Source organism: Planococcus citri, chromosome 4 (genome assembly GCF_950023065.1).
Source record: "Planococcus citri chromosome 4, ihPlaCitr1.1, whole genome shotgun sequence".
Taxonomy (NCBI): Eukaryota; Metazoa; Arthropoda; class Insecta; order Hemiptera; family Pseudococcidae; genus Planococcus; species Planococcus citri.
The window spans coordinates 63,144,616-63,157,781 of NC_088680.1; the positions used below are offsets into that span (position 1 = coordinate 63,144,616).

At 32.2% G+C, this 13,166-nt stretch overlaps 1 protein-coding gene across 2 annotated transcripts in view; it reads right to left on the reverse strand.

Annotated features, from left to right (window-relative positions):
* Positions 1 to 13,166, reverse strand: part of LOC135842467 (uncharacterized) — a 91,516-nt gene that overhangs the window by 15,941 nt on the left and 62,409 nt on the right. For both annotated transcript variants that reach the window (XM_065359941.1, XM_065359943.1), the window contains exons 2-3: positions 11,419 to 11,605; positions 5,840 to 6,035 (exon numbers count right to left, since the gene is read on the reverse strand). In XM_065359941.1, the coding sequence (XP_065216013.1) occupies positions 5,840 to 6,001 (162 nt within the window). In that variant the 5' untranslated portion in view covers positions 6,002 to 6,035; positions 11,419 to 11,605. The remainder of the gene's footprint in view (positions 1 to 5,839; positions 6,036 to 11,418; positions 11,606 to 13,166) is intronic.

A 13,166-nucleotide genomic window follows, 5' to 3' on the forward strand; every position in this document is an offset into this window, starting at 1 on the left:
TTTAATGCCCTAACCCTCGTAGTGAATTCGTGGCTGAGTGGTTAGGGCATGTAGGTAGGAATAGGAAATTTAGGGACCCAGGTTTGAATCCCCGTGAGGTAAGTAGGTAGGTGACAGATTTTTCATAGGAAAATTGGATAGGTAAATGCTTTGGAGTTACCTATGTAGTACATGATAATGGGGCAAAAATAATGCTGAAATTGAGTTATGAATTATGATATCATTTGCTAACTAAAAATTCATTTCATTAATTTTTTGTCTACTTACCTATAGCCATAAGTATAGTAAGAATTACCTTGACATGAATAATTTTTAACTTTTTACTTATAATTTAAAAATTACTTCAAAATGAGTAATTAAACTAATTTTTGTACAATTGAAACATGTAATTTTTATTATCAAGATTTAATAAAAATTATTAAAACAAAATGATTTTTACTATTGGTACCTACAGCAAAATTTATTAAAATGATAATTTTTACTATACGATTACAGTAAAAATTATTGAATGGGATCTGGTACTTAATTGTGCTAAATACCAGTATTTAGTTAAATTTTTTTGTAAAAATTACCCATATTTTTTTCGTGTAATTTAGAGGCAATTCAAATTCTTAACATGTTTTATAAGATTTAATTCTTAATTTAGAATTAAAAGCAAGTTCTGAAAATTGGTTTGAAAATTTATAAATTTGAAGACAATGGAAATTCTAAAAAAAATGATATGAAAATTTGTATTTAGAGACGCTGAGAATTCCAAAAATTGATTAAAAGTTCTGTAAGTTGCAGATAATGTGAACTTGAAAATTATATGAAATAAGTATTGTAATATTTATGAAGAAGATGAGAATTCTGAAAAATTGGAGGCAATGTGAATTCCAAAAATTGAGTAAACGTTTTACAATTTGTGGACAATATGAACTTGAAAATTGAATTTGAAATTTTTTAATTCAAAGACAATAAGAATTCTGAAAAATTATTCAAAATTTGACTATTCACAGGCAATGTGAATTCTAAAAATTGATTGCAAATTTCCTAACTCAGCAGCAATGCAAAATTCTGAAAATTTATTGAAAACTTTATGAAATTGTAGCGATGGGGAATTCGGGAAATTGATTTGAAATTTTGTAAATTTTAAAACAATGCAAACTATGAAAAACAACTAGAAATTTCTTAATTCAGAAGCAATACAAGCTTATAAATTATTCTGAAATACCTATTGTAATTTGGAAAATATGAAAACACTGAAAAACAATTATTATTTTGAAGCAGTGAGAGTTTCAAAAATTCTCATCACTGTGACATGGTTGATTCACTTATGCACTACCTAGATGTAATAACGGTTATAGCTGTAGAAAAGGCAGCTAGCCACGCACACTTTTCAAGCTTAGCTGTCTAGTTTTTTCTGAAAAAACTACATTTACACTACTTTTTATTCACTTGAACCCCCTCCCCCCTCCCAAACACAAAACATTGACAATGTCAAATTTTTTGCAGGAAAATGCTTTAAAAAATTGAAATTGGAAGAAAAAGGTGTCTTGACAAAGTTTCAAAATAAAAAAGCAAGACTTTATCAGGACTTTTAGCAGAACATTTTTCAAACACTCGAAATTTTAAAAGGAAATGGGGCCGGGGGAGACAAAATTCTACAGTAGAATTCTTCGCTTTTCGAATTTTTATAAACCAAGCGGATTAGAGGCGTACTGAACGAGGGGGGGGGTGTCTCACCTCAGACAGAAAAATGTAGGCAAAAATTTGGGAAATTTGGGAAATGGGAAGAAGTATTGTTACCAGGGAAGATCAAAGAATTTCACCAAAAACCATGGATTCTCACTTCTCGAATTATAAATTTTCAAAAACTTTCAAAAATCCATGTTTTGAGAGAAGCAAAAAAAAAACACTTTCTTCGTGCAGAGAAGAGTTCATTTTTCTGATTCAAACTTTTAACATTTTTTGAATTTGAACAATAAGTTTTTCATGTGGAAAAAAAGCAAGAATATGTGATTCAAGCTCTAAAAAAGTCGACAAATGGGCTCTTTTCTACGGAATAAAGATCGAGAAAAAGGAACGTACTTGAATTTTTTCATTTTTTCACTACCTTTCTAACAAAAATTCACTACTTTTTCATTACTTTCACCACCTGTTGGATACTCTCAGTATAGGGTGCTCAATTTCAGATTTTTCCAAAAAATAATTTTAGTGATTCCAATTTTTCTCAAAAAGTTTTTTTTTTTATTCAACAAAAATAAATCAAGTTTGTGGATTTCTCACCAATTTTGATCAAATTTCGAAATTTTCTCAATTTTTTTCAAGCTTTTGGATTTTTTAACCCAATAAATATCTAATAAAATTCCATAAATTTTCATTTTTTTTAATGTTTACGTTAAGTTTGATGTTGCAGGGGAGAAAAAATGTTCGTTGAAAATTTTCGATTATTTCGATTATTAACAGCCAGGTAAGTAAGTATGTACTTCAAGTTTGTAGGAAAATTTTTCAATATTCCCTCGTTGAAAAAATTCCAATTTTCCAAAAAAAGCTTTACCGGCCAAGAATTTTTTTCAAAGTTATTCTAATCCTAAAAATTTTACCGAATACAAAATGGTGTCTAATAATATGACAGGGTTATGTTTCAATTTTTTTCTAAATTTTGATAGAGATATTAGCAAAAAAAAAACATGACCAAATAAACTCAAAAACACGTAGGAAGAATTTCAAATTTTGAGGTCCATTTTCAACAGTCCCCTCGTCGAATAGAACTCAAAATCGAAAAACGACCGATCCTCCTAGCGAAAATGACGATTCAAAAATTCGAAAAACAAAGGACCTTTCGTCAAAAAAGAGGACTTCTTTTTGGGATGTTTGAAAAAAATAGACCATCGGGTAAAAAAAAGTACGTTTCCTAATCGGAAGGACCTCCTGTATTAGTATTATTATGCCAGGTTCTTTTACTCTCATGTTTTCAAAATGGACCCCCCCCCCCTCCTCTTCCTAAAACCTCGAGAGACCAAAACGAATCATTTCTGACCTTTGAAAAATTCGTGACTTGGTTTGGTGGGTTTTCGTAGAAGTATATTTTGAATTTCAACCCCAGGGAAACAAAAACACTTCATACTAATCTTGAATTTTCTGCTTTTGCTCACTTAATTTCTTCTAAAATTGCCAAAAAGTCCTGCTTTTTTTCCAATTTTTCACCAAACTTGAAATTTTTTGGATTTTCATTTCTTTTTCGAGGATTTTGAAATTATCATCAGTCGCTGTTTTTTTTTCGCCCTTCAAAAAAACCTGGAGCATTTTGAAAAAAAATCCGACAAAAAGTCCTGATTTTTGAGGATTTCTTGTCTTCTAGAAATCTCGAACTCATATAAAAGCCCCCTCAACCTCGAGAAAAGTCCTTAAAGCTCAGAAAAATTGTGCAACATGCCAAAGGGGTTTCAGAGGCGATGATCTGGAATTTCAATTTGTTTTTTTGATACCAACTTCACGAACTCTTCAAAGCTCCAGAATTCCATAAAATTGATTTATCATCATTCCACTCCTGGTCCTGACTACTTCAGGCGTTGGGGAAGGAGATGAGGGTCTCGATGTTTCTGAGCAGTTCCTATTTTCCAACTTCGGACATTTATAGATTGAAAAGATTAAATCTAAAGATAATCTCTCAACGCAGTTCTGATGAACGTTAAAAAAATTTCGAAATAAAATTTTCGAATAAATATCGAAATTGAAAGTTTTATTGAAGAATTTAGTAAAAAAGTTTGAACCAAAAAAGCAAGTTGAAATTTAAAATCAATACTTCTGAAAAGGCAGAAAAACAGCCACATGAATTTTAATCTTTTATTTTAAAAAAGTTGAGACTTTTAAGAGGGCTTGCTTGAAAAATTGAGTTCGAGTTGCCTCAGAAACCAGACTACATCAAAAAAAACCAGACTACATCAAAAAATAAAGCAAAATCAGATCTTTTCGCAGGATGATGACATTTTTTTTCAAATGCTTCAATTTCTTTTTCTTTTTTTTTGTAGGGCGAGTTGCAATTTATTCGAAATTTTTCATTTTTCTAAAAGAACAATAAAATTGAAAAAATCATGTTAATAATTCCAAAATTCTGAAAGAAGAAGAGATATCAATGGACAACTTCAATTTTAGTTTAAAAACCCAAAAAAAAAACCAGAATATTTTGGCCATTTTTGCAAAAAATTCAGATTAGGATTGCATAAAAAATTGAATTCAAAAACTCCTGAGAAGCAAAACTGCATTCAAGTCTCGACTGTTTCTACGTACTTGGGGGGGAGGAGCAAGAGGAGGAGGAGGAGGAGGAGCAGGGTTACGATCTACTTGAGTGAAAACTTTTCATTTTTTCAATAGAACAAACAAATTTTTTGGTGGGAGGAGGAATTGGGTGGGGGGGGGGGTTACGATCTATTTGAGTGAAAATTTTTCATTTTTTCATTTTTTCAATAGAACAAAAAAATCGAAAAAAAGTTTAAGAATGATTTTAAAGTTCTGAAAAAAAAGAGATGAAAATGTAAACTACAACTTCGTTTAAAACAATGGAAGAAGGACGATGTTTTGTCCATTTTTGTGTAAAATGAGATCGAAAAAGCAGGATAGCACGACATGAAGCAGAAAAGTCAGGATTAAAGCAGGAAAATCAGCATGAGCAGCTTGTATCAGATTAAAATTCAAAATAAGCCTAAGTAGGTATTTTATTTTTTCATTTTTTCAGGATGACAGGCTCATACGACAATTTTAGTTGAATTTCGAAATAAGCACGACTAAAAAATCTCCCAAAAATAGTTCACACGGTCATTTCTTTTTAAATTTGAGGGCTCACAACGATGCTTGGAGGGAGAGGGGGGAGCTTATTTCGAAACTCAAGTTCAAATTTGAAATCAGCGGTATTAAAAATACATACTTACATCAAACGATATTTCACAATGGTTTATTATTTACATATTTTCTCAAAATTTGATCATATCTGGTGGGAAGAGTCATAATTATTAATTTTGAAAAATTCGCAAAAAAAAATAGCTGAGTTGGAAAATAATTAATTTTTCAAAAAATTATTAAAACCGGTTCTTTGAAAAAAATTGAAAATTTTCTTAGTACCGAAAATATTCAAAAGAAAATTTTGCAACAAAATTAGGATTCAAATCAAAATTTTTTGAATTTTTAAAAAATTGAGCAAACTTGGAGACCAGTGAACATTTGTTGAATCTAATTTCCACTTGAAAAATGTTTTAAAAAATCATAAAATAGCTTCAATTTTGGCCAAAAAAATACCAAAAATGTTGCAAAATTCAACAATTCTTCAAAGAATACTCAACGTTACAACAGAGAAAAATTTGCGAACAATTTTACTAAAATAATCAAGAACTCCAAGTCACCTAAAAAGTGACGAAAAATCACTGAAAAATTGGCAAAAAAATAATAAAATAATAAAAAGTATACAAAATCTAAAATTAAAAAAGGCTCTTTGCCAGTAAAATTTACTGATATTTTCCAAGAATTTTATTAGTTTTTCCATTTTTTCATTAATTTATAGAAATTCTGAAATTTTCAAAATTTCTCATCGATTCAAAAGTTAAAAACTTTTACAAAAAGTCACGATTTTGGTGAAAATTCAAACAAAAATCACTATTTCAGGAAACTGGAATAAATGTTGTGGGAAATGAGCTTGTTTACTAAGAAATTGTGTCCCTATCACCCCCCCCCCCCCACCACAAAAAATTGAAACTACTCCACCTAAAAACCATCACTCGAATTTTTCAACCAATCAAATTTCAGTAAAATAAGCGAACAAACCCAAATCCAAAAAAACCCACTCCAATAAGTACACTTCACTTACATGCTGCGGAAAATTATCCACGTGAGATGTCCACCTATACGTGATCTTTTTCTCCGGAACGGCGTGATCTTCTTTCGACTTGAAGCAATTCGAGCATAAATCTTTCTTCCAGGCATTCTGTATGAACCGCTGGCAGATAATGGTTTCGGACATTTTCACCATTTTGCCGTTTTTTTCCTCCAACGACTCGGTTTACCTTTACAAGACAAGCAAAACAGAATAAAAAATTAATTAAATTACCATCACGACCGGAATCTACAGGTGTGTACTGTGCAGCTGGTAAACAAAAACACATCCTTTATTAGCACACAATACCTATAAAGCAGATTCCTCATCATTAGCTTGAGAACTTGCGGCCACAATACAGACTACAGAGCATGTGGACAGAGAAAGGCAAAGATAGGTAGGTAAACTCGAGCATTTAATTTAGCCATTTCCAATTCCCATGCCATTGCCAGGTAGGTATAGAAGTGCACAAGGCCGAAGGGTATTCAACTCTTGTTCGCTAATTATAATAATTTACAGACACGTATTTATGCTGTACTTCGACTTCGACATATATACGTACGTATGTAGTGGTGCATTGCATACTGCATACAGTATATATACGTTATACGAGTACACCCTATGACGATTATGACGATTGACTGACGGCATTTGGTAAAATCGTAAGTCGTAACAGGTATGGTATAATTAGGTATACTAATTTGAAATCGACTTCGACATCGATATCGATTTCGTTTTCGGACCGTTACAGATAACCATAATCGCTTCGACCATTAACTCAACGATCAAAAATATCTTTTTTTTCCGCTCGCGATACAAGTAGGTACCTACCTACGAAATTTTAATCGATTTTTCCCGTTACCTTAATTCGCGTATTTGCCAATCTATCTGCAGTACCAATGACAAAATAACTTTTTCGCACTGGCTATACAAGTATAAGGTTATCTCTGTGTGCGATAACCGTATATATAAAAGCTTAACCTTGTCATCTGGTGTCTGGTGCGTTTATTTCATTTCACGGCGAACGGTCACCAGATGAGGTCTATTTAGCGAGCCGTTTAACTCTCGTCGACGAACAATCGACAACGGTATTGGTATAGGTAGGCGAGTATCGTAATAATAATGGACCACGTTTGCCATAATACGATAATAATATAATGTTTTCATGTAGGTATCTGTCTGTGTCCATGTCTATCAATTCAAAGCGCGTCAAAACAATCGAACAGATCAGTTGTTTATTGTTGCCATTTGTCATTATTTTGTCATTCATAAGGTAAACTCTTCTTTTATCTCGAATGAGAATTCATTCAATTTAATCATCATCAAATTGTATAGGAGGATGGAGGATATAGAAATAAATAGGTAACATCTTGTTAGCAGAATTTTATAGTTTGAGTTGGTTAATTAAGAATTTGAGCACCCTCCCAACACATTTTTTGTTCAATTTTTGTTTTGCATCAACATTTCCTTCAAATTGATTTCAATTAGACCTTCTCAGGAAAAATTACAGAAATCATGATTGTCCAATAGCCAGGCTTTGGAACCAAAACTCACATTTGGGGGAATTGAGAACCAAAAGCATCCCAAAGTAAATGACAAAATTGATCTATTCCCATAGTTACAAAAATTGAATTTTTTCAATGAACTTTGAAAGTTTAACCCCTGCATTAGTTTTCAGGCCATGCATTTCTGCAATGAACGTTCCAGGCAATTCGAGTTCGAGGACAATGTCTTCTTCTGGACCGGATCTCTCTTGCCAGGGCCAGTTCTCTCAAAATGTGAAATACAAAATGATCAAACATGTTTACCAAAATTTCAAAGTGTCACATTCTAAACTTTGAAAAAAATCCATCAATTCTCAAATTCATCACCCCCCTCCAAAATAAAAAAAATTCAATCCGAAATCGAAACAATTCCAGGTCTACAAAGCACTCAAATATTCCCCAGCAAAGGTCCGACTTTGATTTCAAAGACCCAATTTTTTGGGGGGGAGGGGGGAAGAAGGGTATACCAAAATCAAAGTGAAATTTTGTTGACAAAGTGTTTTCTCCTAAATCGCGTTTTAACTTCAAATTCCAAATTTAAACTGATGTGGAGGAACAGAGAAGGAAATTGATCCAAAAACCATTTTTTGAGTTTTTGAACACCCCCTCAAAAAAAAATTGGTAAAACTGGGAAATAACCTTAAACGGTTTCAATAATATGTGCTAATTCTTAGTATCTGCTAAAAATGTGAACAATTTCACCACCTTTTTTAGGGAGGGGGAGGTGAAGAGGAAGGGGGTACTCAATTACTCAATAAAAATCGATAAAAGGGCATAACTCGTCTTATGATAGTTATGGAAAGCTATTTTCCAAATCGAAAGGTCTCAACGAGTACTCGATTCTAAAAATATAAGGAAGGGTCAATTGAGGGTCCCAAATTTGGGGAGGGAAATGCTAAAATAAAAATAAAAAATTGTGAGAAAATGTAGATATTTTAACCTTGAACCCAAAATTTGAACCGATTTGGTTCCATAAGAGAAGAGAATCTCCTTAAATTCCAAATTTTTAGGAATTTTGCATCCCCCCCCCCCCATTTTAAAAAAACTGAACCGCAACTACAACATATCCTCAATATCAATTTCGCCTCTGAGCTAGGAAACTAATTTTTTTACAATGTGTAAGCTTTTGCTCTTAAAAATACCTCGTGAAGGGACAATTTCTATTTCGAGAGCTACAAATTTGAGGGAAGGACGCTAAAATCAACATAAATATTTTTGGAAAAACGATAATTTCAAAAAAAAGTTCATCCGGCAGAATAATCCAAAAACTAATTTTTAAAATTTTTGAACCCTCTTCCCGCGAATTTCGAAAAAACTGAAGTACATACGAGTAGTACAGCCTCAACATAAGTATTTCAACATTGGGATGAAAATATTAAATCAAAGTTGAAAATACGAGTAAGTCTTATGAGACCAAAGTTAGGTACATTTCTCCTCTCCTAGTTCAAAAGAGCGTGTTCTAAAATTCCTCCTGACTAAAATTTTCAGCAGCAATGTTGATTTTTCGTATGGAAGGAGGAAGAGGTAGACAAATTACTTACTATTGGCAGTTTTTTTCAAACGAAATGTACCTATTTAAATCATCTTCTGTTCGAAAATAATCACTTTTGATCCATTCTGGAGCCCCCAGAGAGTTTAAAAAAATTCTACGTATCTTGAGGACTTTAAAATTGCTTTGGTAGGCGAGGGAGTGAATTTTGGCACCTAAAATTTTGGATGATGTTCAATATGAACACTCCACAGCTTCCACAGGTTCATTTCGTTAAAAAAAATTACCCGCGAAAAAATAGAAATAGGTACCTACCTATTTTTTTTTTAAAAATCGTCAAAAATCTCAAAAGTAATTTCGACATTACCAATATTACTTATCCACAAGGGTTCTTATATGCTTTGTTATTTTGAATTTGAAAATTTTCATTAACGTTCGCGAACTTTTGCAGCAAAAATCAAAATTTACGAATATTGCCAACTCTGAAGTCTAAATCGACGCATGTCTCACTTCAAGTGATTTCCCTGCTCGCTCGTTTCTTTAAAAAATTCGGAAATTCAAAAATTCACTAATTCATCATTTTTTCCAAACGATTTAAAATTTTTGGAAAATAAGTTTCAAAATTCAATGTCTGGAATTCAGGGGGAAAGAAGGTGAACAATTATTTGTGGAAAATTTGGGAATTCAAATTTTCAAAAATTTAAATAAATCGAAGTTGAATGTGGAGCAGAAGGTTGAAAGTCCCATTTTAAAGTTGGAGAAGCAAAAAAAATTAAATCGATAATTTTGACCAAAAAAACTCGATTTTTCGACAATTTTGATGAAAAAACAGGTTTTTGAGCAATCTTGGCCAAAAAAAACTAAACTTTCTGATTCAAATTTTTACAAAAAAAAAACGGGTTTTTGTGCATTTTGATTGACAAAAATGTGTATTTTTTTTACAATTTTTACAAAAAGAAAGTTGCAATTTTGGACAAAAAAGGTAAGTAGGTACATGAGACTGATTTTTTTACATTTTTGGCTTTTATGACATAAAAAGTAAGATTTTCTGGAAATTTTAACCGGAAAGACTGTTTCTTTTTCTGTAATATTGGTAAAAAGAAGACTTCTTAGCAACTTTGATTTTTTTTTTTTTGAAAAACGGGATTTTTTGACAATTTTGAAGGAACAGTCTTTTATATTTTACTCGTATATTTGGCCAAAATTAACATTTTTCGGTAATTTTGATAAGAAACTAATTTTCCTTTTCAACTTTGGCAGTAAAAATAGATGTTTTGGTGAAAAAAACAACTTTTTCTGAAAATTTTGACCATAAAAAAAGGCTTTTTGATGATATTGATAAAGGTATGATTTTTTTTGTAATTTTGGCAAAAGAGTAAGATTTTTTGGTGAAATGATTAGAAAAATGTTTTTTTTTTGTGACTTTGACTTGTAACAAAAAACTCAAAACTTTCCAAAAATTTTGACCAGAAAAGAAGGGGTTTTCTAAATTTTTGCAAACTCAACAATTCAACTTTTAATGACAATCTGGGGTAAACGATGAGATTTTTTGACAATTTAGATGAAAAACCTAATTTTTTTGCAACTTTGACAAAAACGTAGGTAATAGCTAAATTTTTTGCAAAAAAAGCATGATTTTCAAGAAATGACCAAAAAAATGTTTTTTCAGTAATTTTGGCAAAATTAAACTTTTTGAGAAGTTTTAAAAAAATAAAACAGAAAAAACAGGTCTTTTCATGCAATTTTGAAAAAGAACTGAATTTTTACCCTGCACTTTTGTGTATTTGAGATGGTGAAATTTGGGAAAAGTGGGCTCAGGAAATTGGTCATTCGGAAAAATGGCAATTTGGGAGCTCATTTTGAAGGCAAACAAAATCAACTGGCTTCATAAAATTATTCCTAAAAGATGAAGAACGCTGGAAAAGTACAAAATGTCCCTTCAAAATATCAATAATTTACTTTTTAAAACAATTTCAAATCTTCTTCTGCTTCTTTAAATTTTCAAAAAACGAGATTCTACAGAAAGAGACACCATTTCCAAACTTTAAAAATTGCAGCGCAAATGGACAATTAAACATGGGACTTTCCCTTCTCATTTCGGACCAGTTATTGAACCACAAATCATCACATCAACTATTTCAAAATTTCATTCTTCTTCTTCAAAATTTCCAAAAAAAAACTAGATTCTACAGAAGGAAACAGTATTTTCAAACTTTAAAAATTGTCTTTCTATAAAGCAAAAATGATCAATTTAAACATGAAACTTTTCCCTCTCATTTTGAAATTTTTAGCACGTCAAAATTTTAAAATTCTGCAACAAAATTCACCAGCTACGGAACCAAAAATCATCACATCACGTCACGTATCTATTTCAAAATTTCACAATCATCTTATCGAACACCCTGTACAACTCGTTCAAATACCTATTCATATTATAAAAAATTCCACCGCAGCAACAACAACACTTAGCAATTCCTTTCAACATCACAATTAGTCAACTTAAAAGTTATAGAGAGAATGGCTATGTTTGTAATGCATACCTTATACGTTAGTTATAATAATCGGCGATGATTCCAAGACGACATCGATCAGTCGACATACTCGTATTTTCCATCAAGAAACGTGTTCGGAATTCGATCGATGGATCTCTCCGCGATATCCGATTTCTTCGTGAATCAATACCGTACTTTCTCCGACCACATCCATAAACGTATAATATTTTCAAATCTGAAACATATATAAAAATGGTATTTTTTATTATTATTCGTTCGAATCGATCGTATCGATAAACATTGTCAACAACGCGGTTATAGGGTTATAAACGAAATTGTCGTCTATGCCACGAGCGATTGCAATATTCCTTCAATTCGTTCAATCGAGACATTAAAAAATACATAAATTCTAGGTACGTAATATGCATGTATCAACAAACGTACGTTTGCATACATAAACATCTGTTTCTTCGAGCCAAAATTTTCTTACATACAAGTAGCGAAGATCTCATTCTCATTTACGAACTTGTCGTATAGTAGGTAATTCACATGAATGTAAATTGTGATAAGCGATATGATAAAATTATGACATTAATTGAGACCGAACGAGGAGGGCATCACGGAAAAGCAGAAAGCGTGACTAATATAGTATAAATGCATCCGAGAAGATTGGTATGGTATACGGGTTATTTGACGATGAGTTGGTTTGTCCATTGATTTAATAATCGTAAAATATACATTGTTATTGTCGACTGTCTCATCGTCATCGTCCGAGTAAGTATTGATAATCTCTATGTAGATTTCACCTCTCAGCTCGATATTTACACGATCATTAACTTAACTAGGTACCTATTTAGTCGAGACTTTTACTCTAATTTTAAACTAAATCTCTCTGCTCAGGAGTCATCGTCGTTCGTTGAGCTTGGACGATTACGTATTTTCGCCAAAATGACAGAAATAGGAGTCGATTAAAACCAAAAACCGTATACCTTATTGTTTAATTTCCATTTTATTCGATCACCCACGCGATTCTCATGAACTTGTTGTCGAGTGTTGAGTGTTGGTAGGCTGATTTTCCGCACCTCGTTAATATGTACAGCTACTAGCTACCTGCAGCCAAGCTCGATTAACTTGCGAATAAAAAGAATAAAAAGAACAAAACAAAACGACGCCAAATCCTCTCGTAAAATTAACGTATTTTTCAACGCTTCGACGATGCTAAGGTGCTACATTGTTGATGACGGCTCGTTATGACAACAGAAGAAAAAAAATACATAAGTTATAAGCTTATATACTATCGAAGTAGGTCGTCTGTTCTAAGCCATACCGTATATCCGAACCGGTTACAATCAAACACGTATCGGATATCTCGACAAATATGCCAACTGTTGTTGTTGCTCTTCCATCGTGAGTTTTTCTCGTTACCCAACTGTGAACTACGTCGTCTACCTAATCTCGCTGCAGGATCCTTGTATAATTTCGAGAAAAGTAGTACCAAAAACTGACCCATTACCTATTGTACTCCTCGAGTAGGACGGGCAAATTATCGAACGATGATAATTTAGATTCATTTGGCAGAAGAAGCTGCGATGTTTAATCGATGGATTTTTTGCGATTTCGTTCGATAAATAGACAAAATTGAGTTGGGAAATTTTCTCAAGTTAGTACCTCGTCTCCTCAATTTTTAATCATGTCCTGAAAGGTAAGTACAAGAGTAGGAGATTCATAAGGCTTTTAGTAAGATAGAATCCCCTCCTTCTCCGACCAAAAACACTTAAATACTTCAAAAATTGGAA